This window comes from Callorhinus ursinus, unplaced genomic scaffold, assembly GCF_003265705.2.
Source record: "Callorhinus ursinus isolate GAN/ISIS: 27379988/994484 unplaced genomic scaffold, GSC_fseal_2.0 scaffold38, whole genome shotgun sequence".
Lineage (NCBI taxonomy): Eukaryota > Metazoa > Chordata > Mammalia > Carnivora > Otariidae > Callorhinus > Callorhinus ursinus.
Window position 1 is genome coordinate 15,096,031 of NW_027397100.1, and position 27,996 is coordinate 15,124,026.

General features: G+C 37.5%; 1 protein-coding gene across 4 annotated transcripts; it reads left to right on the top strand.

Annotated features, from left to right (window-relative positions):
* The first annotated feature begins 582 nt into the window (after positions 1–582).
* On the top strand, positions 583–27,859 carry RAD21L1 (RAD21 cohesin complex component like 1). Of its 4 annotated transcripts, none has more exons than XM_025876243.2 (14): positions 583–721; positions 2,658–2,833; positions 3,979–4,108; positions 5,556–5,649; positions 7,759–7,865; positions 11,123–11,293; positions 12,191–12,286; positions 13,269–13,376; positions 14,960–15,186; positions 15,424–15,523; positions 16,363–16,487; positions 18,417–18,512; positions 21,996–22,073; positions 26,976–27,859. In XM_025876243.2, the coding sequence occupies exons 2-14, from the start codon at positions 2,690–2,692 to the stop codon at positions 27,162–27,164; spliced, it is 1,665 nt and encodes a 554-aa protein (XP_025732028.1). In that variant the 5' UTR covers positions 583–721; positions 2,658–2,689; the 3' UTR covers positions 27,165–27,859. The 4 variants fall into 4 exon arrangements, with proteins under 4 accessions (XP_025732028.1, XP_073736397.1, XP_073736398.1 ...); XM_073880296.1 differs by having other exon boundaries at positions 18,420–18,512; XM_073880297.1 differs by lacking the exon at positions 2,658–2,833 and having other exon boundaries at positions 590–721.
* The last annotated feature ends 137 nt before the right edge of the window (positions 27,860–27,996 follow it).

Below are 27,996 nucleotides of genomic sequence, written 5' to 3' on the forward strand. Positions count from 1 at the left end.
TAGGTTCTAGCAATTGTCTTTGGCTATTCAAAGCTGTGATGTTCCCAGGCAGGAAAATAATTGCTGTCCCCAAAGGTTGGTTCAATGTGATTGATCTTTTTAATACTGACAGTAATAAGAGCTAATGTTTCTTGAGCATTTATTATTGCCAGGTTCTTTACATGCTTTGTCTCATTTCTCTCTTACAATACCTAAGGCACAGGTACTTTTATTAGAATCATTTCCATTTCACAGATGAGAAAACCTGAGGTTCAAGTGATTAAATAACTTCTCCAGGGACCCCTTAGGTAGTTAGCGGAAGAGAGAATCGCAGGGGGGTCAGATTACCTTTCACAATTGTTCTGCAGGACCCGGACCCGCCCCTGTCATACTCTTTTTAGGCCCGGTTCGCCCCCACCCCCGCACCACTCACTGCTTAAGTCCTGGGTTAGAGCTCTGACGGCGCAAGCACCACGCCGAGACTGCAAGCCAGGACGCCCCGCCTCCGCCCTACTGCCCCGCCCCTCTCTCCGCCCCATCCCTGCCGCCCCGCCCATCGCCCCACCCCATCCCCGGTCAACTGCCCCGCCCCGTCCCCTGCAGCCCCGCCCATCGCTCCGCCACGCACCCCTGACGCCTGGCAGCCCCGGGAGCGAGGCGCGTCTGACTCCACGCGTGGACCCCGGCGACTAGTCTTCCAGCCCCTGCTCCGGCACGCCTCTCCTCACACCCGGCGCCGAAAGTAGGGCGCAGCCTGAGGGGCTGGGCGGGACCCGGGGGCTGAAGGCGGCCTAAGAGATGGGGGCGGAGGCCACTCACATCCCCACACTCGCCCCGCCAGCTTCTCAGCGGCGCGCGCCCGGCGGACCACGCCTGAGGGAGGAATGCAGCCGCCCTCAGCCCTCCGAGGCTGGAGGCGCGACCCGGCGCACTTTCCCTTCTCGGGGAGGAACGGGCGCCTGCGGTCACGTCTCTGGCTTTAGTTACCCTCTCTGAACAGGCGGCCTTGAAGTCTGAGCAATCGTTTGTGGAGGAAGCCCCTGGCGTCCTTGCCCTGCGTTCGCCGCCTTTCCCTCACAGCCGCGGCCCCCCCCCCCCCCGCCCGCCTCCCGCGCCTGTTCCTTCTCGCCCCTCACCCGGTTTTGCCCTCCTGAAGGAGCCCTCTGGCTCTCCCCACGCCCCTGCCCCGGAGCGGCCCGCCCGCTCGGCTGTGCGCCCCTCGCTCCCCGCTGCCGGCGGCCGGCCTCCCCCTCCCCCTCCTCCCTCCCCCAAGCCCCCCGCCCCCCTTGCCGGGGGCCCTCTCCCAGCAGCGGCCCCGCCTTGACTCCCGGCTCCCGATTCTCGTCCCCTCCGCTTTGCGCGAAGCCAGTCCAATCTAGAAATACCCGGAGGGACTTGGGGGAGGGGGGGGGTTGGGGGGGGGGGGGGGGGGGGGGTTGGGGGGTGGGGGAGGGTGGAATATATGCTCGGGAAAATCAGTGTCTCAGGAAAATTAAATCACAGAGTTGTTGTTTTTCCTTAAAATACAATCAATAACCATATACCTGGGAGCAATTTTGTAAGATAAATTGGAATTTATTCCAAGATACCAAACATAAAACAGAAAAGAAGAAAGTGGAACCAGGGCAGGCACAGGCCATAAACATTAAAATCTCCTGCTCTCTTACTGGGGAATGTGGTTTGGTAGATTGCCTAAGTTTTAATTTGGGGCACAGTGATTTGATTTTGGGGGTGGAAATAGGCATTGATCGAAGTTCACCTAAATTTTGAATCCTGTGGCTGATTTTGTTTTTGTGTTCATTTTGGCTTTTCCCTTTTGATCAGAACTTTAAGTAGAAAAGAAGCAAAAAAGCTTTTATAGTGGCAGCTTAAAATACTACTTATATGTGAGCAATAACTTGATTCTTCTCTAGACGTGAAAGTATAATATCCCTTTGCTTAAAGTGGAGCCTTATTGATATGATATTCTCAAGGATAGTACAGTAGGTAGAAATGTGCATAAATTGTTTTTGTCCTGAGTTAAGGTTTTCGTTCACCATTCTTGTTTGGAAACATTTAAATTTGATTCTTGTTTCCTTTCTTGCTTTGTGATTCTTTTCCTGTGATTTCTTGTTTTCTTCATTTTTCCACTTTATAATCCTTTGGAGTTCCATTATTTTAACTTCAAAGGTTAATACATTGTTGAATAAACCAGAGTATCTTGCAGAAAACAAAGAAATTCAACACCTGGTTACAAGCCAGTGATCCAACAGTTCTCAAATTCCTAAGTTTTAGAAAAGAGGTGACATGTGTTCACTTTTCTTAGTTTTGTCCACCTTTCCTGTTGTTTTTTCCCTATTTCCATCTCCTATTTTTCCCAAGCTTTCCCCTCTTTTTATTTGACCATATTAATAAGAGAACTCAAATCCTTTGCAAGATAAAATAAGCAGAATGTAAGAAGCCATCAGTGATCAGAATACAGTTAAACCAGGTGTGGGTCACAGTCTAACAGAGCTCTTGTTAGTTTATAATTTTGTATTTTAAGTAACGGTTTCTTCTTTAAAGAAAATAATTTGAATAATGCCTTGAATTGGAAGATAATCTGTTATTTTATAGAACTAATAAAAAGTGTTTTTGCTATAAAATAGCACTGAAATGTTTTTGTAATCAAATTTTAAATCTTTTAATGTTCCTTATAGTTTGTTAAATACAGCTAAGGAATACAGACAACATGTTCTACACACATGTGCTTATGAGTAAGCGAGGGCCATTGGCCAAAATCTGGCTTGCAGCTCACTGGGAGAAGAAACTTACAAAGGCTCATGTATTTGAATGTAATCTAGAGATAACCATTGAAAAAATTCTTTCACCTAAGGTATGTTGTTGATTAAAATTACAGATTAAAATTATAAATAAATAAAATTAAATTAAAATTATAAAACTTCCAAGGAAGTTTTACTTCTGAAATGGTCTTCTCTCTTTTAATTCCTATAACATTTATTACCTGAGCTTAAACATATGTCAGTTTTTGTTGGTAATTACTATTTCATGTGTTTATCATGAACAGATTGGGCTCTGAAAGAGAACGGTCATGTTTTACACATGTTTTGTAATCCTTTCTTATTCCCTTAACAAAATACCGTGTAAGTCATAGGAACCAAATAAGTACTTCTTAGAAAAATAGTGAGCGAATGAATATGGAGAGTAGAAAAAAAGGATTGAGTATAAATCAAAATATATATGAAAATACTTCATAAAGTACTATGTTCATTATAAAACACTATAATAATATATTAGAATTTGCATTAAAATATTGTTTTTGTATTTTTTTAGGTTAAGTATTTTTCTGCTTAAAAGAAGGATGAATGATAATTGAAAACGTATGTGTCAGGCACTGGGCTAGGCTTTATGTTCATTAGATTATTTAATCTTCACAACAACCCTATGAAATGGGTTTCTTTTAGCCTCAGTGAAGTGTGGTAGTTAAGAGCACGAACTTTTGGGTTAGTCGAATTTAAGTTTAATTCCTACTCCATTAATAGTTGTGTTACGTCAGGCATGCTACCTAACATTTCTGAGTCTCAGGTTTGTTTGTTTGTTTTTCTGTAAAAAGAGGATGTTGTCAAAATTAATAAATGAGCTCTTAAGACAATGCCTGGCACAAAATAAGTGTATAATAAGTTATAGCCATTATTAATAAACTGAAGTTCAAGATGGTTGAATGACAGCCTCAGTAACTGAGCCAAGACTTGAACCCGAGTCTGCCTGACTGCAGAGTTTATATTCTTCTCATGAAATCAATATTAACATATTTTACTTAAATGGTGCATGAGATTATCTTCATTGAATAAGTACAAAAGTTCATCATTTTACAAGATGAGGTAAAAGTTAAGTAATTTACTTTAAGAATAAGCAAAATGTTTGCTTTATAAAGAGAAGAAATTCTATGATTTTATAATTTTCAAATAGGGTTTATGAGTCTGATTCTTAACATTCTAATACTTTAAAAATTATTGAAAGGTGAAAATTGCACTTCGAACTTCAGGACACCTTCTTTTGGGAGTTGTACGAATCTATAATAGGAAGGCAAAATACCTTTTGGCAGATTGCAGTGAAGCATTGCTTAAAATGAAGATGACATTTCGCCCAGGTATACTTGCAGTGTTGATTTGTCTCACTTATCTTGGTCTCCTTTTGCATTTTTATTTTGGGTGGCCTCTTTTAATTGGTGGTGCTCTGTAATTTCCAGGGTGTATAGTGAATATAAACTTCCTTTTCACTGATTCTAAGTTTCCATGGTTAAGGACAAATTATATTCTTTCCCTTGCTCTTTTCCTGTGTTTGCAGGAAAAGATTATACTTTGAAAAACTTGTAAGGGTTCCTGCATATTTACGTAAAAAATATACGTAAAGTTACCACACTTATGTAAGAAATTCTGATATCAGTTTTAATGGATTGCTTAGCTTGCTGTATCTGTTTTTGCCTTTATGCGATGTGTTAGAAATAGTATAATTGACAAAACCCGGATATCATAATTGTCATTGTTTTCAGAATTCTCAGGACTCTAAGCAGCATGCTATTATGAAATATTATAGAAAATGTCTAGGCATTCCAAAGTGCTAGAGGTTTATATGCATCATAAATATAGCCTTTAAATTTAATATAAAGACATTCATCAATTCTACCTTTTATTACGGCTATTTAGGTACAGACCTTGCCTCTCACACTAGTTTGCAAGATCTTTGAAGGCAACATCTTTGTCATATTTATTTTCTGAATCTGTTATAGTACTTGTCTTAGTGCCTTGAACATACTATTCCCTCAATTAATATTGTCGAATTGGGGTTGACAGGGTCTTTTGTCTTTATTTAAAATAAAATATTTGTAGAATCTCTACATAAGTTTATACTCAATCAAATATGGTTAATTTCTTCATTATTTCATTCATATAATCCATAGATATTTATTGATCCCATATTTTGTGCCAAACACTATTTTAGGCTCTGGGATACAAGGACAAACAAGGCAAATAAGGTCCCTTTCAGTTTGGTGAGGAAATCAGATAATGAAAAAGTTTTTTTAAATTATTACAATAATTATAGATTGTGATTGTACTATGCAGGAATATAAACAGGGTATTACAACAAAAAATAACAGAAAGCTTTACTTGAGTTAGGCTGATTGGGAAAAGTCTTTCAGAGAGGATAGAATTTAAGGTCAAACTTGAAGAATGAGAAGTACCCAGCCATGTAAAAAATCCCTGAGGGAATAGCATTCCAGGCAGAGGGAGCTGTGAGAGCAAAGGTCTGGAGGAACAAAAAGGCCAGTATGGTTGGAGTCTAGTGAATGAGGGAAAGATGATGCTGATAGGTTTGTAGGGCTACAGAGGCCCTGATTAGAAATTTGGGTTTTATTTAAATGCACTGGGAAAGTCACTAAATCATTTTAAGCACAGGAGTGAGCTGATCTGGTTGCCTTTTAAATATTTTTAATATCACTCTGGCTGTTTGTTGAGAAGGGACTGAAGAAGGGCAGGAGTTGGGAGTTTCTTATATAGCATTATTGCTCACTGAATGTGGTTTTTGATTCTTTTCAGGACTGGTTGACCTTCCAAAAGAGAATTTTGAAGCTGCTTACAGTGCTATCACATTGCCAGAAGAATTTCATGATTTTGACACCCAGAATGTGAAGTAAATTTTTTTATTTATTTTCCTTCAGTTTGATTTTCTTGATATTTTGTTTTTTTCACCTTCATATTTCATGAACACAAGTGGAATCTAGTTAACAACTAAAATACACATGCAGTTGACTAAGACTTGAATTCAGTGTGAAATTTTGAAATACAATGCCAAAAATGTATCATTTTATTTGCTGAGTGTAGTTTGCAATATTGACAGTATGTTCATCCATTCATTCAGTGAATATTTAACGGGTGCCTTCCATATGCCAGGCACTGCTCTAAGCACTAAGGAGATAGCAGTAAACAACAGCTCCTGTCTGCATGAATCTTACATTTTAGACAAACAATAAACAAATAAATAAATATACAATATGCTAGGAAATGATCAGCAATATGAAAAGAAATAGAAAATAACGTAAATAAATGACAGGATGGTCAGGAAAGGCTTTTTTTCTTTACGGTCAGAACTGAAACCTGAAGGAGGTGTAGAAACAAATCATTCAGTAATGTGGGGAAGAATGGTCCGGGTAGAGCAAGTGGGAAGGCCCTAAGACAGAACATATTGGACATTTTCAGGGAACAGCAGGGAGGCAAGTGAGATGGGAGTGCTATAAATGAGCATCTGAGTGGTAGGACATGAGGTCAGAGAGGTAGCTGGGGGTGTAAATGATGTAGGGTGTGGTGGGCCACATTAAGGACTTTTATTTTACTCTGATAGGAAGCATAGGAGAGTGGATCTGACTTGATTTCAACATGCCTCCTCAGGCTACTTATTATAAGGGGGAAAGGGAGGAAGCAGAGAGCTTATGAGAAGATTATTTCAGTAAAAAGTCCAGATGACCCTCCCCACCCCAACACCTAGCCCGGGGCCCCTGCCATCAGGGGCTGCAAGGGAAACTCCACCCCAACTCTTACCGGGAGCTGAGTAGATCCTAGCACTGAGAGGGTCTCCTCACCCACACCAGGCCATATCCTCACCCCCCCATTGATCTGAAAGTGAAGGCCCAGGGGACATGGGGGGAGGAGGGGATTGGTGGTTGAAAAGAGTTCGTGCCTTGGGGGGGGGGGGATGCCAGAGCTCATGACTGGGATGGGCAGGAAGGGGACATGACAACCCCGCCCTGTCTGTGGGAGCCTGAGAGCCCAACTGGGGGTACGTGCCCTCCCCACAAATGTGGGGTCAGGATGCCTGGCCTCTGTGTCCTAGAAGGGTCCTTCCTGTGGTCTTTGTCTTGTTCTTCCTTAATAAACAGTACTATCCCCACCAAAAAAAAAAAAAAAAAGAAGTCCGAGGGAGAAATGATAGTGCCTGTGATCACTTCACTTCTCAGTCTTCATGTTATCAAGGTGCCAACAGAGCCAACAGGATTTCCTGAAGAATTGGATATGGCTTTAAGGGAAGGAGAGAGGCCTATATGATTTGGGCATGAGAATGGAGTTAACCACCTAATGAGATGAGGATAACTAGGGAATGGCAGGTTTAAGAGGGGCAGGGTAAAGGCTAAATTAGGCTTTATAAATTTTATAAATTTTGAGATGATTGTTGCACATCCAAAGGGAGTAGGCAGGTAGTCGAATATCTTTGTCTGAAATTCAGGAAAGAGGTCTGGATTGGGATATATAAATTTGAAAGTTGTGAGTATATAGTTGGCACTTCACCCATGAGTCATAAGAGACCTCCAGGGAATGTGTGTAATTTTTTAAAGAGAGATCTGAGAACAGAGTGTTGGGTCATTCCTAGTAGCTAATAGTCTGATGAGGTAGAACTAATAAAGGAGATGGAAAAAGAGCAGCCAGTGAGGTAGGAAAAAGATCAGGAGAAAGTAGGCCAAGAGAAGACTGTTCCATGAGGGAGTGAACATCTGTTTGAAATGCAGTTGGTTAGGGTAAGTAAGATAATGACTGAGAATCGACCACTGGATTTGGCAACCTAGAGATCATTTGTATATATGCATGTACAATAAACTAGTGTTTGTAAATAATACTATTGAGGAAATAAAAGTATTTTTATAATAAAACTTGTTTTTTGTTTTAGGGGTTTTGGCTTTTTTTTTTCAGGATACTGCAAAATCCTTGGGTTCTGTTCCCATGTTTTTCTCAATCTTCTGTTTCTCCATAGTGCTATTGATGTTTCAGAACACTTTACTCAGAACCAAAGCAGACCAGAGGAAATCACACTTACAGAAGATTATGGTAATGATCTACTTTTCCAAGCTGGAAGCTTTGGTAAGAATATTTGAGAAATTAAAATTACAAGCTATGATCAATTGTACTTGCATTTTTGTACTGAAACAATGTCAATAGAAATAGCTATCTCTACGCCAGTAGAAATATCTTTAGAATGAATCTCTTGTTGTGTAAATGCAACTCTCAGTAAGTTTGCCCTTACCTTTTTCTAAAGAGATGTCAATGCCAGGACTCAGTCTTAGGCTATAAACTTCCCTTCTTAGTGTACAAGCATTTATTGAATACTTATTATACGTAGGTACCGTCATAGGCATAGGCAGTACAAAGTTTGCAGAAGCATTTCCTGAAGGAGCTTCAGGCTGTGAGAGAGACATGAAAATAAACATTTGCTGTAGTAACATATATCTAAGGTTTTACATGTGTGCTGCATATAGTGTACCTTCAAAATATGATAATTCCTCCAGTATATGATGATATCAATTGTAAAAAAAAATAGATTTTAACATGGCTTGGGACTGAGGAGGAAATACACATGCTAAATACATACTCATTGATTGTGAAACAGAAACTGTTGAGTGTATTTTAGAATTGAAGCCATATAGTATTTGTTCTTTTTATGGCATTTACCTCTGTCTTGCACCATGATATTATATACATCCTGTGTTGGTCTGAGAATTCCAAGATGATAAGATCTGTGTCATATTCATCTTTGACTGTCTTATAGGTGGGGAGGTGGGGAGGTGGGGAGCAGAGAGGGAGGAAGGGGGAGGTGGAAAGAATCTCAAGCAGACTCTGCGCTCAACGTGGAGCCCCATGTGGGGCTTGATCCCACAACCCCGAGATCGTGACCAAAACCAAGAGTCGGATGCTTAACCGACTGAGCCACCCAGGTGCCCCACTAGGATCACTTTTATCTACACTTTCTGTAAGCTTCATACCAGTGCTGATTTACAACAACAACAAAAAATTGGAAATGCCTTTTAGGTCTTCTTTCTATTTCCCTAGCCACCTATATAGTTCACCAGTAGTGGGGTGCCTATATGGCTCAGTTGATTAAGTGTCTGACTCTTGACCTCAGCTCAGGTTGATCTCAGGGTCATGAGTTCAAGTCCCACATTGGGCTCCATGCTGGGCATGGAGTCTACTTAAAAAAAAAAGTGTGTGTGTGTGTGTGTGTGTGTGTGTGTGTGTATACTATATGTATATATAGTGTGTGTGTATATATACATATAGTTCAAAAGTACTAAAGGCCTGGAGTACTATAATACCCTCCTACACATTTCCCAGTCTCTTCCCACATTTTATATATCTCTGCAAGAACAATTGTCCTTAAATTCCTTTTTTTTTTTATATCACATTCCTCTACTTAAGTATTTTGGATTCCTATGACTTACTTTAGACACCCCTGCCTATCTTCAAGGCCCTATACCAGTTTATCATCTTCTTTGTTTTATCAACTTTGTTTTATTCTCACTACAGAATTTTTGCTCTAAATGTCTTACCAGCCAACCAATACAATTTAACTGTTCTCAGTCTGTGTCTCCTACAATTCAAAAAAGGGGAAGAACATGTCTTAGTATAGCAACAGACCTGAGTTTGAATCAGCTTTCTCTATTGCCTTGCTGTGTGATATTGGGCAAATTACCTAGCTTCTCTGAGCCTTACTAACCTTTTTGTAAAATTGAGATACTACTAGCATCATCAGAGTGTTATTTCCCTTTCAGTCCTTTTCACCAATAAGTGATTTTTCTCTCCTTCAAAAACTAGCTCAAACATAATGTTTTCTGAGAAATGTTTAATATTAATCCATACTATTCTGAACTACAATATAAGATTGAAAGCAATGATTATTTTTTTAATTTTTTTAAGTAACCTTGGTATCGTGATGCTAGTGTTCAGAATATAGTGTCTGTTCATAAATGTTATTATCTTATTAACCAAGTCTGGTTTTTCTTTTGGGAGCTTTCAAGCTGCTTCTGGAAGATATGAGCATATTTTTGGTTTGGGGAGGGGGTTTTGGTTTGTTTGTTTTTAAGTCAGTCTTCTATTGAGCACATCTTTAATCCAGTGCAATGAAGGCTGCCTTTTTCTTTTTTTTTTTTAAAGATTTTATGTATTTATTCATGAGAGACACAGAGAGAAGCAGAGGGAGAAGCAGGCTCCCCGCTGAGCAGGGAGCCCGATGTGGGACTCGATCCCCCAGGACCCCGGGATCATGACCCGAGCTGAAGGCCTTTTTCAACTCTTCCTTTCTAGGAGATGTAGGCCTATAGAAGAATCTTAATATAAGTGATACTTCATTATTTTCTCAACTGACTAACACTAATTAACATGGGTTATTAAAGAGAGGGAAGAGAAGACCAACCTCTGTCTGACCGCTGGTTTCAGACTCCTGGACCTAGAGACTGAAACCCAAGAGAGGGAAAAATATACATGTGCCGATGGCCAGTCTGGAAGCAAGTCAGTTTGAAGCAAAGCATTCATTTTATCTGCTGCTGTGGAGTCTTAGGAGTTTGCTCTCATAAGTTGCTATTTTACAAAATATTTTACCAGTGAAATTCTAACAGATATGGTCCTGTCTCTACTAGGTTCAGATCCTGGCTTTGTCATTTGTTAGGGTATGCCTGTGTGCAAATTATAAAACCTTTCTATGGACATGTTTCCTTGTCTGTACAATAGGATTATAATAGTATCCTCTGTTACATAATATAATACACATAATAAATACTGAGTTGATGTTAGCCTCGTTTAATGTTAGCTGACCGGGTTTTGTCTTTTTGACTGCCATATCTCCCAACACCTAGCAGATTGCCTAATACCCAGTCCTTCAATAAATGTTTATTGAATGAGTGTTATAAGCCCATTCTTTAATATTTTACCTACCTTTCCATTCCTAAGAAGAGAGATATGCTTCTTATTTTCCAAACCTCCATTATGGATAAACAACACAAGCAATTGTACTTGAAATAATATGAAATAATGCTTATCAAGCAGGACATGACCTATCTAATGTAGAAGAAATCATTCCACTGCCAATAATAATCCTCTGGGAAATTATTAAACTGAACTACAACTAAAAACTCTATCCGAATGTATTTTCCTATTGCTTTAGAAATCCACTCTCCACTGATTAACTGAGTGACATTAGTTGAACAATTCAAATAAGTTTTTTAGCTCTCATTTTTCTTATCTGTAAAATGGGAGGGGCTATACAAGAAGATATCTGAATTTCCATCTAACCCTAAAACTCTATGTTTCTATGGCTAACTCAGTATTAATGATATATATTTATTTAGGGGAGGAATCAGAAATTCTCAGAAGACATAGCCTCTTTGATGACAACATATTGCTGAATTCCAGTGGTCCTTTAGTTGAACATAGTTCTGGAAGCCTTGCCGGAGAAAAATCTCTGTTCTATGACAGTGCAGATGGATTTGGAGATGAAGGGGCTGCAGGAGAGATGATTGGTATGCTATCTGGTTATATAGAAATTGGATATTTCAGTCATACTAGAATGTATTAACAGACTTATTAGATCAAACTAAAATTTCAGGTATGGCCCTGTGTCATATAAATCAATATGTTTTTTACACAAGTTTTCAAAATCTATGGTGTATTTAAACATTTGGGCTAGGTCTCAGTGTATAGCCACCTATTTAAACACATTTTTCATATAGGTTATAAAATACTACTTGTTTCTATTTTTTACAAATTCCTAATTTTTAAAGGGGAAGGAGTGGAGGTAATATATTCCTCACAAAATATATTAGATCATATATTAGAAAACATTGTTTTCCTTGATAGAAATTGTGAAACAGCTATTCTAAAGGATCTGTCCAACATTTTATAATTTTATATTTATATTACGATGTTATTATAAAATAATCATAGAAATAGGGTAAACAAAAACTGGGAAATCTAAATACACATATTTTAAAGGTATTGATGGCTAAATAAATGTTTTTTTTAATTCTCTAGTTTACTTTAAAGGGCTGGTTATGGCAAATTTTTTGAAATTTCAAAATTATGAAAAAACAATGGTTCTACCTTAAATCTCTACCAAAGAATTTTGAAAGCTTTTACTTCTTGATTAAAACCAAACATGGCTGTGTAATAAGGTTACTATCTTGGTATTAGTTTAGTAAATATCTTCTGAAATTAAACATCTATTTAATAAAGGAAAGGAAATGATATATATAAATTTTTATATTATCCTGCTTGAAATATGATAGTCTTTGTAACAAATCAAACCTACTTAAGTAGGGTTGTACTTTATAATCCTGTATACAATAATGTCAATAAATGTTTAGTGACCAAATGACAGTCAACTCTGTATGACAAAAGTATTTATTGTGTTTTTTAAGACAACCTACTGCAAGATGATCAAAATGTCCTGTTAGAAGATATGCATTTGAGCAGAGAAATTTCTCTGCCTCCTGAGCCTCCTGATACTATAGTGGGTATGATGAAATTATCCTTTGTGTAGAAAGTGAACAGATACTAATATTTAGATTAAGCCTTATAACTACACAGTTTAAGTAGCAATATAGTATAGTGAATGATAGTAAAGAATGTCGTCCCTCAAACTCTCTTGAGTCTGACCCTAGACAATATGGAATAGGAAACTAGGCTCCGAGAAATGTACAACAATGTTATTTAACCAGGATTGGGTTTTTTCGGTATGAGAGCACATTTAAACACTCTGCCAAAATACTATGCTTTTGAATCATTAAAATAATATGTGCTACATGTTCAAAACATCATTAATGTTTGACATTAATGTGGTTGTTAATTATTAATATTGTTAATTATTAATATTAATACCATATTGGCATTAATATAATTGGACAATCTATATACAATTTGAGAAAAATTACAGATGTGGGGATATTTTCTACTTGAAATTCATGTGAAGGTAACTCAGATTATTTAAAGTCTTTCTGTCTGATTTTTCCTGAGAATTAAAACCATAAATAACCCCATTTTGATTCTTCACTCTTTTTGATGTTACATTTCCCTCCTAACACATAGTAGAAATTTAAAATCTAAAAAGAGAGGCGATATAAGTTTACTTATGGTTCTTTATGGGTCAACTAATAAGTGATTTAACAGAATACAAGTTTTTTAGCGGACATATAATCAAATTTATGTCGGTCATTTACTGTGGTTGCTGCCACTGTTTCTACTAAGTCTAACCTTAGATGTTACATGTGCAGAAGAAGGTGATGATACTTGACTCACCTAGACATTGGGCCCCAGACCATATAATCTCTGTGTCTCTTCAACTCAATTAAGTACATGATTCTAAAAATCAGGTTTGGTTCCAGTTAGCAATATAAATCTTCAATTATCATTATCTTTTGCTTTCATTCTCATACAAGCATCTAACTTATAACATAACCATTATTTTTTTAATAATTCCTTTTATGGTGATGTTATTAGTGGAACCAGATAATCCAGAGTATATATGTCTACCTGAGAATGGAAAAATGGATGAAACATTATCAAATGAAGAACAAGGATTTACCCTTGACCCAATTGATGCTGCAGGTCAGACTCATTCATGTTTTTGTTTTTATTTTTTAAAATTTTTTTAAAGATTTATTTATTTGAGGGGGGAGGGGCAAAGGGAGAGGGAGAGAGAGAATCCACAAGCAGACTCCCCACTGAGTGTGGAGCCTGAAACAGGGCTCGATCATCACTACGCTGAGATCATGACCTGAGCTGAAATCAAGAGAGTTGGCTGCTTAATCGACTAAGCTGCCCAGCCCCCCCTTTGTTTTTTTGATACACTATCTTATTTACTGTGAGATAATCTGTGAAATATTGGAGGTAGTCAACCCAGTAATAACATTTGCAATATGATAGGGAAAGAGTGTGGAGGAAATTTGAGGTGATCCTTTCATTATTTCAGTCGTGGTCAAGCCATATACCCAGTTAGGGAAATTGGAAAATCTAAAACTGAGTTCAATGCCAGTAGTTACAGAACCATTACTCTCTGTTGGGCGGAGAAATGAAGAAGACATAGTACCTGCTTTTAAAAGGCTTACAATCTGATTGGGAAGATAGATAAACATGAAAATAAATATAAAATAAGGCAGAATAAAAGGATCAGAAGAGAGGCCTATGCCCTCTAACATTTAACCTCATGCATATTTTTAGAAATAAAAGATAAATATTAATCTAATATATAACTTGACCTTGTAAGGACATCATAGGTTTAAGTAGTATAATATGAATTTCAGTTATAAACTCAGGCATGAAAGGAATAAAGCACTCAAGTTTTTTTCTTTGCTGTATGCAACTCTGAGCTTCTATCTCACTGGGTTGGCAAAAATTTCAATCTGTACAGTTCCCCTGTGTGCCCTAAGCCATATAGTGTCAAAATTTGGGGGAGGGGTGTGGCAGGTGGAAAGGAAACTCAGGTCATCAGCCACAACAATTTGTGGTACCCACTGTCCCAGTCTATATAGCCTCTGGGGTCATCACACAGCAGCCCTTCTGGGTACTTGTCGCGTTCCCAGGATTTTACTAAGGCACGTTAGCAGGCAGGTTACTTTTCCATCTGGCTCCTTCTGATCTCAGGTCTTCACCCATTCTGGGGAATCTAATCTTCCCTTTTTGCATCTTTACTAAGGAAAAGTGTAACTTCTGCTTACTTTCTACCTGGTAAAATTATCTAAAGGAGTGAAATCCCATGGGCCTAGCTAACTACTTGGAATTTGTGTATGAATTTCAATGGAGGAGGGAAAAATATACTGGACAAATACAAATTAATGTTTCAAAATATCCTATTATATGGATATTTTAGGGAATTTCAAAATTGAGCAACTTCCCTCATTATATCCTCTGCTCCAAATTTCCTCAGTTGTCTTCCTGCTAGGTCAAGAGAGTCCCTCCTAAGCACTTTGAAGGAACACTTTACAAAATGCATCAACTGTTGGCTACTCAGGTACTTTAGCTGTGCAAAAACCTTGTGAAGCGTAATTTTTCAGTAGAGAGAAAGGGATTTTCTTCCCATGGCAACTCTGTAGGTTGCACTGTGGTAGATGTTTCTTAGATATGCAGTGCCTAGAATATCATTTTACAAAGCTATACAACCAATCACATTTGTGCCTATTTCTTATATTTAGACATTGCCGAGAAGAGAAAAGGCAGAAAGAGGAAATTGCTCATAGATCCAATCAAGGAGATCAGTAACAAAATTATGCATAAACAACTTACTTCCTTTACGGACACACTTATGGTTTTGGAACTTGCACCTCCTACCCAAAGATTAATGATGTGGAAGAAGAAGGGAGGAGTGGACACACTTCTGTCAACTGCTGCCCAGGATTTGACTCATGTTGAACTGAAAATGGTAATAGTTTTCATCTTTTTATATAGGTGCAGTGTTTGGTTATAAATAAATAAATGCATATTTACATTCATATATACAACAGAATATAAACTTGTAAAAAATACCCCTTACTTTTGAGTTAATTTGCTTGATGTGTGTGCTTGAGTTATAGTTTTCATTTTTTAGCACATGTGCTTGTATTTTATTGAATTGTTTTACTTGTACAAAAACAAGAAATAAAAATGTATGTTTTTACAGTTGTTTACAAAATGCTTTCTGTCCTCTGGCTTTAAACTTGGAAGAAAATTGGTACAGAAGGAATCAGTAAGGGAAGAAGTGGAAAGCAAAAACATGATAGGTGAGACATCCTAACTGTTGTGTTGAAGGGAATGTTATAGAAACAAAAATGTCATTTTACATTTCAAATGAAAATGGGATCCAGTTCCATATTCCCATGTATAAATGCTATCTCTTTAGAAGAGTATTTCAACTTAAAAGAAATTGTTATATCAGCATTGCCTGCAGATTAATTTTTGCCCAACAAGCTACATTAAAAAGATGAGGTATATATACTATGTGGATTCTTCCTAATCCCACTCCTCCCTGTCTCCCCCATCCCTACAGGCAGTACTCTAAACCTTCAACAGATAAAACTATTTTTATCTAGGACGGTAATGTTTCACTTTAAGACAACTAACATGAAAAGTCACCTCGTGATAAGAATAGCATTTACACCATACAATTAACCTGAGACATAGATACTTCTATCCACCTAGAGGATACATGGAGTATTAATAATTACTGATTATTATTGTGACTGTTATAAAGGAATAATAAAACCAGCTTTGGTAGTGAATGAATCTCTGCTTCCTGATCACCTGTCCTGAAGGCATAAAATCTACTGAACCATACACCAAGATGGGCTTGAACTATCCATGTTGTCTTGTGAGTGCATGTGTTGGAGTGAGTGTGGAGGAGATAGTTGATGGAGGATGGGGAGTGGAGGTGGTAAGAAGCAGACAAGGGGAAAGAGAAGATAAATATACATGAGACTTGGGAAACTATAAGAAAGTTTGTACACCCTTTGCTTAAATTCTTGGATTCCAAGTTTTCTGTTAGAAGCTTTCTTTTTTAACAACCATATTCCAATTTAAGTTTGAAAGATATTTTGGTGAAATCTTTACTTCCATAATTCAGAGAACTCCATGATGGAAGAACAAAATTCCCAGCAAGACTTAAATCAATCCAAAACTTGGAAGGACGTGATTGATGGATCTAAGTGTAGCTCTCATGAGGATATCAATAAAAATATTAATTCTGAGGTAAGTTAATCAAAGAAAATCATAAAAATATTATTTTTCTGACACGGAGTGAAGGAAACTTGAGACTCTGATATGTCTTCTTACATTTATAGTTTATATTTCATCTTATTCTGTAATTTGTTTCATAAGTGGCAGTAGTATGTAAAGCATGATTTTCATCTACAGAACAGAATTTTCTGAAGCTTGGATAGTAAATTACAAGATAAGTAGTTTCATACTGTAACATTTTGCATGGTACATCAAATAGATGAGTGTACTTGAATCCAGTTATATCCTGAGAATGGTACTGGGCCCCACATTCAATATCATGGAATTTTTTAGGATTCTAGACAGTGCACCTATGTTTTGTTTCTGATCATAAATTCACTCTTCTCACCTCTAAGACTATGTTTTAGACCTATAATTACCTTAACCTTGAATCCAAAAGGCTATCTAAAATCCATGACCAAACAAAATTTTTTAAAAATTTTATTTGAAGATGTAATTTTTATTCAAAAAAGTAGTTATTTAAAAGCATCATTGGAAACGACGTGCTTTAAAATATATTCCCCATTGTCACTTTAGTGGTTGTACAAATATAAATATTATAGCCAAACCAGATAAAAATAAAACTAGTGCTTTTCTGGTTTGTTTCATCATCACTGTATTTTGATAACCACTCAGGGAATTCAAAGTCAATCCACATTGGAACTGAATGCCCTTGCAAGGAAAGACAATTTTGTAATGCATTAAAGCAATGTATTTTACTAAAGATTTGATAGTATACTAGATATTGAGATACTGGGTTGCCAGTAGTACTGTCTTCCTTATTTGGGCTCAGGAATTTCTTCGAGTGCACCTACTGAAAATTATGATCAGGCAAGTTTGTTTAGTTCATGATTTTTTAACATAGTAACAAAACAGATTTTCCCAAGTGCTTGAAGTAAAGAGATTGATATACGAGTTCTCTTGACCTTCTTAACTCCTTTACTCTACACTTATGCTTTAATTTTCAATTCCATTCTTATTCTGCTTCTAAAAATAGTGAACAGATGTGAAATATAATCAGGAATGGGAACACATCGACAGAACAGAAAAATATTGATTCTGATTAATCATTTTCAAATTTTCATAGAACATTTTTATGTAAAGTAACTACAAAATTGAGAGTACCTAAAATGTAGAATATTCATAGAAATTAAAAGAGAAAAAAAAATAAGTCCCCACAAACATGTAGATTAAAAAATAAAATGCAACTCCTTATATTCACTAAAAATTTTAAAAGCTGGAATGAAAAATCAAGTACCCTTTGTTGTAGGAGGCTCCGAACTTGAAGACTGGTTAAAGATGAAAAAGGGGCCGCCTGTTTCTATAGCAGTGAAAAAAGGAGATGATAAGGAATGGAGAATTTCTGGCTTTCTCTTGTTCCTTCTTCCTTTATGCCTTTGTTCCCCTTCCAGAGGACACAGTTTTTCTTCCCTTTTGCCAATGACAGCTCCAGCAGCGGTGGCAAGAATCTTGCCATGGCCCTAGGTGGGGATATTAATATCCCTTCCCCCATTTTCAGCCCTCTGTTTATAGTTCTCCTTCCTCTGCCACCTGGTACTGGCGTGAGGATAGAGGTAGGGGCTGGGGCTAGACAAAATGCTTCAAAGGAAAGTGGTCTCAGCCACACAGCTATGAAGGTGTTTGATATGAGGTGTGCAGTGGTGAAGGAAGTAGGAGTGGAAAGGATGGGCAGCACAGAGGGCAGGGATGTGCCAGTTTTTCATTTGTGGAGGCATATGGAAAACTGGGCAGCCTATCTAGGATATTTCAGAAATAATATTTTGTGAATGCAGGTAGTATTTTAAATTAGTTTTAGAAATGAGCATTCATTAACAAAATAAAATTGTTCCTGTGATTACTACTACTGTGACGACTTACCTGTCTTTCCCTGATTTGCTTTAGCAGGATATTGTTGGAATGGTAACTTCAGCTACTGAGGAATCCTCTTTAATGAATGCCGTCTTAGCACAAGAAATTGAGAATTGTACAGTGGAGTTGGTAAATATATGCGTAGTCTTGAGAATATTCTTAAAAACTTTGTTCCTGGGGCACCTGGGTGGCTCAGTCAGTTAACCCTGTGCCGTCGGCTAAGGTCATGATCCCAGGGTCCTGGATCAAGCCCTGCTTCTCCTTCTCCCTCTGCCTGCTGCTTCCCTTGCTTGCGCGCTCTCTCTCTCTAATGAATAAATAAAATTTTCAAAAAAACAAAAACAAAAAACTTTGTTCCTAAATAGTTACCACCTTATTGGCCTGAAAATTGGTTTTAGAGCTGTCATGTTACTGTCTAGAATTATTATTTAGTCATCTCAACAAAGAGGTATGTCAGTAGTTTGATAAAACATACTCAGAATTGCTTTGACCTTTTTCCTTTCTTTAACGTATTTTTTTAAAGATTTATTTATTTATTTTGAGAGAGTGAGAATGAGAGAGAGAGAGAGTACGTGAGAGCGGGGAGGGTTAGAGGGAGAAGCAGGCCCCTCGCCGAGCAGGGAGCCCGATGTGGGACTCGATCCCGGGACTCCAGGATCATGACCTGAGCCGAAGGCAGCCGCTTAACCAACTGAGCCACCCAGGTGCCCCTCTTTAACTTACTTTGAAATTTCAAATAATTTTAAAGAAAATTGTGAGATTTTTATGTTATCAAAGGTAGTCATAGGTTAAAAATATTGAGAATCACTGTTTTAACTTACAACAGTTTTAAAGAAGCAGAGCTATAATAGAGGTACATCTTAGGGCATTTGAAATTTTACTTTATTTATAAATGAAAAATGAAAAAACAAGAAACAAGCATGGCATTTTTTTTTTCCCAAAACATTATACGGGTCAAGGCCTATATCCAAGATTTCTAGAAATCAAAAAAAGAAAGTGGTCTGCTCAAAGGGCCACAATTCAATAGCAAAGCCAGAAGTAATATCTGACTCACCTGGCTCCGTACGTATCGTTCTTATTTCTGCAGTCTTTGTACCACAGTGCTGAAGGCATTTTTAAGATTGTAATGAATTTTAGCAAAAGTTTCTTACTGAATAATATCAAAGTAGCTATTAGTGCCAGATGCTAGTTTGTTCTTAAATAAATTATCTTTATAATGAGTTCCAAGACTACTAGATTGCTTTTTCATATATGGAAAACAGACTGAATTCTCTAGATAATCTAGGACAGGGTAGATACCTGAACTTTTTTTTTTTGTAAATTTTTTTTCATTCTTTAAATTTTTTTATTGTTACGTTAATCACCATACATGACATCATTCGTTTTGGATGTAGTGTTCCATGATTCGTTGTTTGTGCATAACGCCCAGTGCTCCACGCAGAACGTGCCCTCTTTAATACCCATCACCAGGCTAACCCATCCCCCTACCCTCCTCCCCTCTAGAAACCTCAGTTTGTTTTTCAGAGTCCATCGTCTCTCCTGGTTCGTCTCCCCCTCCGACTTACTCCCCTTCTTTCTTCCCCTCCTGCTATCTTCTTCTTTTTCTTTTTTCTTAACATATATTGCATTATTTGTTTCAGAGGCACAGATCTGTGATTCAACAGTCTTGCACAATTCACAGCGCTCACCATAGCACATACCCTCCCCAATGTCCATCACCCAGCCACCCCATCCCTCCCACCCCCACCACTCCAGCAACCCTCAGTTTGTTTCCTGAGATTAAGAATTCCTCATATCAGTGAGGTCATATGATACATGTCTTTCTCCGATTGACTTATTTCACTCAGCGTAACACCTTCCAGTTCCATCCACGTCGTTGCAAATGGCAAGATCTCATTCCTTTTGATGGCTGCATAATATTCCGTTGTGTATATATACCACATCTTCTTTATCCATTCATCTGTCGATGGACATCTTGGCTCTTTCCACAGTTTGGCTGTTGTGGACATTGCTGCTATAAACATTGGGGTGCACGTACCCCTTCGGATCCCTGCATTTGTATCTTTGTGATACCTGAACTTTTTACCAGAAACATCCAAACAGCTTGGCCAGAAGTGGGTTGATTCATTTTCACCTTTCTCTTTGCTTCTGTAGACACAGGTTATTTTCATACATGGTCAAGCAAACCACAACACAGCACAAGTTCAGCTGTTTTAATAATCCACTGGGCTTTCCACACAGTGGATTCAGCAGTAAGGTGTCCAGATAGATCAAGTAGACAGGCTTCAGCAAAGCGCAGACTATTTTTTCTGAGCATTTTCCTGGTTAGTTTAGTTGTGCAGTTATAGGTGAAGCTGCAGTCTCATGGATCTTTAACAAAGAGTTGGTCCACTGCTTTTTATATTTGAAAAACGGCATTTGTGTATTTAACTATATAATAAACACCAGTAATTGGGTGAACTCATTTATCCCAGGGCAGACCAGAAAGAAATAAAAGTAAATTGTACCTGGAGGGATTTGGAAAACTCTTCAGGATAAAGTGACCGTATTTTCAGGTCATTCCCACTGGAATGTAAGAAAGGAAGCTATATAGGCAGGACCAGGAAGGCAGTATAACTGGTAGGAATGAGGACTCTGCAGTGCCCTTAATTTCAAGTGATTCAAAATAGCATCCAGAATATTCTGGAACTTTCTGAAATCATTTTGGAGTCTGTGAAATTGAAAACAGGAAGTGTCTGGGCTCCAAAGTTACACATGAAGTGACACTTGACAAACAGTGCACCTGTGGTAAGGATGATTGCTTGGTCAGAGCTAGCCTAGGAAAAATTATAAAGTAGGTCAGTTCTGTGCCACCTTTCTCCCCCCCCCCCCAGCCCCCCACCCCCTGCACTTTGTAGACTTGCTCTTTTGTCAGATTCATCAGCACCTTTCCTATGTCCAGTTCTGTTCTTAGCTCATAAAGTGTTAATTGATAAGAACTTAGAGTGAGTTCCTGTGAAGGGATTTCAACCTGACAATTGTTAAATATTGAGGTGTTTCTGAAGGTGGCTAAATTTTAAAGACTGAAAAGAGTGAATATATTCAGATAATATGACAGGAAGTGGGTTGATCTTTTTTGGACAAGTTACCCTTGAAATCAAAAAGGTTCTAATCCAATTGTACACAGATCGCTAAATATCACTTATTAATTAGACTGTCTATATCACCAGGTAAGTTCACATAAAGGCCTTTTCAAGGCAGTTTTTCTATAGCTTTATGTTTATTCCTGTCAACTCAGTTCAAATTGACGAGAGTTGGGATAGTCCTAACCAAAAGTCACTGCTGATTTTACTTTTGAAAGTAAGGACATAATCCTCTTGGATGCATTACCAATACAGTCTGCAGAATCTCCTACTCTGGAGCCTCTCGTTGCCTAGGTAGCATAGATATAATCCTGCAAAGATTGATATATATTTGTATGTTTCCTATTCTCTTTATCATCAGACTATAAACTATTTAGCAGGACCCAGTGTTATAGTTGGGTTGCTTGTAGCAGCTAACACTATGCTTGGCAAATAGTAAACATGCGGTAAAATTTGTTTAAATGAAATATTTTATCAATCATTCAAACAGGAGTCATCAGGGAATGAACAAAATATTGAGACAGAGAGATGGAATCGAAGAATTCTTCAGATGTTAAATAGTTTGCAGGTAAGATGGTAGGGTTTGTCAATCCTATTTTTGTTTTTAAAAATAAAATGTTGATGTCAATCTTCTAGATATAATAAGAATGAATTCGTCTTCATTATTTTTTTGTTGAGACCAAATTCCACTAGAATGAAATGATTTTGAGCAGTATACCCAGGGCTAGCTGTGGGAGTTTGCTTTTGGTGCCTGCATATTCTAACCAATTTCTTACCTATACTCACGCTCCTAAGACATCTAGTGTATGTCCCATTCTTGTGTTTAGCAGGCTACCAGCTATTTCTCTATATGAAACTAAGTTTATAACAGTTTAAAACAGATCATTTTAAAATTTAACTTATATTTTGGGGCACCTGAGTGGCTCAGTAAGTTCAGTATCTGACTCTCGATTTTGGCTCAGGTCATGATCTCAGGGTCATGAGATAGAGCCCCGAGTTGGGCTCTGTGCTGGGCATGGAGCCTGCTTGAAATTCTCCCTCTCCCTCTGCCCCTCCCACCTCCTTCCCTGCTCTCACTCTCTCAAAAAAATTAACATATTTTAATCAAAATAATACATGTATATAATTTGTAAAGTTCAGTAGTTCTATGCTATAAGGCTAAGAAGGAAACAGAAGTTTTTTGTCCTACCTTCCTTATTTCCTAAGTCCTGCTCACCAGAGGCAACTATATTAAGCTGTTTCATTTAGTATTTATATTTCTAATTACATATTCTTACTGTTCTTTCTTGATATTTCAGCTTTAAATTTTATCTGTTGACTTCTTTCAATGTAAAATGAAAATTTAGCGTAGTGATAGCTTTCTCACCGCAGTCTGTTTTTAGCACAGTATTCAGTGTTTACAGTGTTATAATTGTAATAGTTATCATGTAGGTTTGATTTTGACAAAGAGCCAAAATATCAGTGGTTTAAAAAGATAAAGTATAATCTGGTATAGCCGCTATGCTCACCAAGTTGTCAGAGACCCAGGTTACCTTTATCTCATTTTCTTTATTCTCAGAATCAAAAATGGCTAAGTACCCACCATGTCTGCATTCCGTTCAGCAGCAAAATTTCCTTTAAGGGTACAACAAGAAATCGTGTGTATCACTTTTCACATTTCATTGCCCAGCACTTGGTCACCTTGCCACATCTCTCTGGGAAATGTAGTCCTTATCTGGCAACCTTGGGCCCAGCTAATTATTCTGTTGCTATGAAAGAAGACAAGAATGGATGTTAAGGGACAATCAGCAGTCACTGCTACAAAGACTATGTGAAAATTTGTGTAATTACATTTCTTTTCTTGTCAACTTTATAGTGGTTTTTTTGGAGTTAATCATTGCCTCATTTTCCCCATTTGCTTAGTGTCTATATACTCATCCTTAATTCTTTTCTCAAACTCCCTGACAATATAATGAAACCCCTTTTAATATGCTCAAATGTGTCAATTGATTCATCAGTTCCAGTATGTTTTCTTGAAGATATTCCTTCCAGAGCTTATCATCCTCTTGTTCTAATTGGACTAGCTGCTCTCTAGGTCTTTTCCCCAGTTTTTATCTTGGGACATTCCTTAATCATAATACGGGAATTCCTTTGTCTCTTTCCTATATTAGTTTCTCTATTTCTCAATGCTTTGATCTTCTTTTACCTTGAATTTTTTGGTGGTTAACATCCTTTCATAATTTCCTGAGATAAAGAGTGCATAGGAGATAGACACCCTATGTACAAGTCTGAAAATTTATTTCTTTTACCTTTAACTTGATTTGGTGTCTCTAAATATAGTTTGAAAATAATATCTTTCAGATGTTGAAGACTTTGAACATATCTAGGCTTCTTGTGTTGTTACTGAGAAGTTAGATGCTGCTTGGTTGGCAATCCTCGTGTAGGTGACCTTTATTTTCTCTCTGGAATGTTTAGGTCTTTTCTTTACTCCTAGTGGTCTGAAATTTCATGATGATGTGTTTTGATATGGGTCTTTTTTCATTTATTGTGCTGAGCAGGTAATGGGTTCTTTAATCTGAAAGTTCATGTCCTTGAATTCTAGGAAATTTTATTGTATTTCTTAGATTTCCTCCGTGTTATTAATCTGTTCTATCTTTCTGGATTGCCTACAGGTCAGATGTTGGATCCCCTGAGTTACACCTTTAATTTTTAAAAAATCTTTTATCCCCTTATATTAATTCCCCTTGTCTTTTTATTTTTTTCTACCCTCTAGAAAATGTCTTCAACTTTATCTTTCAGTTTTTATTGAATTTTATTTCTACTTTCACTTTTTTTGTTTTCCAGGAGTTTTTTTCTTAGTTATTAATTATTCTTTTGTTTTGTAGCATCCTAAACTTTTCATTTATTTATTTAGTTTTTTAACAGCTTTATTGAGGTATTATTAACATACAATAAACCATACCTATTTAAAGTATACAGTAGATAAGTTTTGGCATTATGTGTGTATCTGTGAAACCATCACCACAATCAAGATAGTGAACATATATATCTACAACCCCAGAAAGTTTCCTGTGCCTCTTGATAATCCCTTGTCCCATCTCTCCCACTGGTCCCCCTCCCCCCTCCTCAAGCAACAACTAATCTGCTTTCTTTCAATAATCATCCTCATGTTTTTTGGATACAGAGTCTTCTCTTTCATAGGTTATAGTTTTCTTCTGGTCCCTACATTGTCTGTGTTTGCTTAGTGATTCTCTTGAATGTTAGTGATGCTCTTGAATGTTAGAAATTAAACTCAAATGTCTGGTAGATCTTTGGTTATCTGTTCTTATTTAAAAGTGAGACAGCAAAGGGGTGCCTCAGTGGTGAAGCTGGTTGAGCATCAGACTCTTGGTTTCGGCTCAGGTTGTAATCTCAGGGTTGTGAGATCAATGCCAACCTCGGCTTTGTGCTCAGCCAGAAGGCTTGAGATTCTCTCTCCCTCTCTCTCTGCCCTTCCCGCTCATGCTCTCTCTCTTTCTCTCTCTAAAATAAATAAGTAAATCTTAAAAAAAAAAAAAGAGTGAGCCAGCAAAAATTAGATCGGAAGTTATATAAACAAGGGTGGGGCTTGTAGACTTACGGTCTTAATAGTGAGATAATTGGGCAGTGCCTCACACACACACACACACACACACACTTGCACACACACAGGCGCCATTATCTGTAGTCCTCCTAACCCCCAGGCCCCCCTGGTCAGTTTTCCGAGCTAAATCTTCAAATCTACTGGCCAGGAGATAAAGCATGATGCTGCAATGAGACAATGACTGTCTCATTGTTTAACTTGTAGAATTTCACTTAACCCCTAGCTTGTGGTATGACACTTCTCCACCATCCACAGTGCTTGGTATCCCAACTCTAGAGCCTCAGCGGTTGGAATCTCTAGAAAAGCAACTTCCTGCCTCCTGGCAGGGTATTGGAGTCATGGTCTCCTGGTTCAGTGAAGTGGTAGAATGGACCTGAGGGTCTGACTACTCCCAAGTAGACTTCTGAGGAATTTTTATCTCCCTCTTATACCGTTGCCTGCAATTCCTGAGCTTTTCCAAGATTCTATAGCTCACACTGGCTTGTTTTCTGTTGGCTTTCCTCCCTGCTGGCACTTAGGTTTTAACTTTCTCCACTCTGCTAAGTCAGTCAGTCTTTCACTTTGTCTTTATCTCCTTCCTTTGTCACCTTTTATTCTTTTACCTTCGTTTTAGAGAGGTTTCTGGAGGGAACAGAATAAATAAGCATGTGTGTTCAGCTTGCATATTGGGGTATTTTTCAAAAGGATTATTGAAATTGAAAAGGGTGTCCCTCTTCTCTCCCAGGGGAAAAAGTCAGTCAATCCACATCTTGTCTCCTCAAGAGCAAATAAGCAAAGTTTTGGCATGCCATCTCTGAAAGGCGGCTGATACCTGTCCACTCCTTTTGTTGAGATAAAGTATGGTAAAGTATTTAACTTATTAGTTTGCTAAATGTTGTGGACTAGCAAAAAAAAAAAAACAACTGTATATGATATTTCTAAAAATACTTCACAGCTATCAAAGGAATAAGAAGCTCAAGGGATACTGACCAGTATTTCTAACTAAAAAAACTATACTGTACTTGTATTTTAGAACTCTGATTCCAAGTACTAGTCTTCATAAAATGAGTTATCTTTATCCATAATTAGATACTTTATTGTATCTCAATTTTTTCTAGTAGGTTCATAGGTGCCCTATGGTGAATCCAACATCTTTTTAATCTGTGCCAAGAAACTGGGAGATGTTTATATAGTCATATTCCTCTGCCACTAAGATATAAATATAATTTTACATTTATCACTATAGTTGTTTATAGTCACCCCCACCTCCCAGTACCTTTAAGGAAAGGAGGCCTGATAGGGCTGATAATTTTCATTGTATTTGAAGCCTCCCAAAGTCCTATGGATTGTTTTCTGCCCGCAAGTCTAAACTGACCTCACTTTCCACAAGAGCCCATTTATGTTAACATCAAATTTTTTTTTAATATTTTATTTGTTTATTTGACAGAGAGAGACACAGCAAGAGAGGGAACACAAGCAGGGGGAGTGGGAGAGGGAGAAGCAGGCTTCCCGCAGAGCAGGGAGCCCGATGCGGGGCTCGATCCCAGGACCCTGGGATCGTGACCTGAGCTGAAGGCAGACGCTTAACAACTGAGCCACCCAGGCACCCCAACATCAAATTTTTAAAAGGTCTAACATTTGTATAACACATCAGAAATTTGTATAACACTTTAAGAGTTCTTTTGCATGCATTTTCTCAGTGAACCAAGCTTATACTCAATGACCTATAATGTTTTTTAAGTTTACTAATGAGTCATTTGCATTTCTCCATTTTAGGATTTCACGCTCACTTACCAAAAATATCAATATTTTATTCATTATGCATCCAGAGCCTGCTGTACTTTTAATGATGTTTCTCTTTCCTTTCTTCTTTCCTAATTATTTTCCCAGGAATCCAACAAGATGGGAATGCAGTACTTTAGTCTGATGAAGCTCTGCAGAAATAGTGACCGAAAACAAGCTGCTGCCAAATTTTATAGCTTTCTTGTCCTAAAAAAACATCAGGCTATTGAGCTGAGCCAGAGTGTTCCCTATGCAGATATTATAGCTACAGTGGGACCAATGTTCTATAAAATGTGAAGGAAATCCAGAACATACAGATTTATGTAATCATTGGAATTTCTGTATAGATTGTTCAGTTTAATGCAGAAGCTGTCTGGAAGCAGCTAAAGGTCTGATCCATTTCATATATAGTCTACTCCTATTTCCTCTTTGTAAATTCAGAATAATCATAGCCAAATTGGAAACCTATATGCTTACAGAAATACTTAATTGTAGCTAAGTAATATTTTTAACTTATTTAACTTGAATGTATAGTATTTACCACTTCCCTGACTTGAATGTTGCATTTAGAATACATTTTTAAAATACTATGTGCCTTCAAGAAACATTTAAGGATATTTTTTAAAAGCCATTTTACATTGGATTATTTACTTAAATTTCTTGGGAGTAATTAATAATTAATACTTCCTTACTTCCCCACAGACAATAATTAATTTGATTCTAATGCGGATCCTCCTTGATTGGACCTAAGACTATGGTTTTTAATCTAATATCTTAATTTAAAGGTTCTAAAATGCATCTTTGTTTTAAATTATCTGAGTGTCTTTTAGCCTATTTATAGGTCATTTAACATTTTTATTTATTATTTAATGATTATTATAACTACCATTCATATGTCAACAAAATTTAATCTGCTTATGTTAAAAAATTAGCAGACACTTATTCAGCATGTTGTCTGCAGCTACAATTCAAGTAAAGGTCATTAAAATAAATGTTCTTTTACTTGGTGTTTACCGAGCATTTTTGACATTAAAACTATTGTTTTTCTTTTTTCTCAATTGAAGTTTGAGTTAGGAAATTTTCATATAATGCTCTGTGAGCTCGATAGTATACTATAAAGTGAAGCCTC

Bases quoted from the DNA above. Each gene is read 5' to 3' on its own strand.
- RAD21L1 (XM_025876243.2), top strand. From the start codon at position 2,690: ATGTTCTACACACATGTGCTTATGAGTAAGCGAGGGCCATTGGCCAAA. The intron at 2,834-3,978 runs GTATGTTGTTGA...AATTATTGAAAG, and splicing joins AAAAAATTCTTTCACCTAAG to GTGAAAATTGCACTTCGAAC. The intron at 15,524-16,362 runs GTGAGACATCCT...TCCATAATTCAG, and splicing joins GGAAAGCAAAAACATGATAG to AGAACTCCATGATGGAAGAA.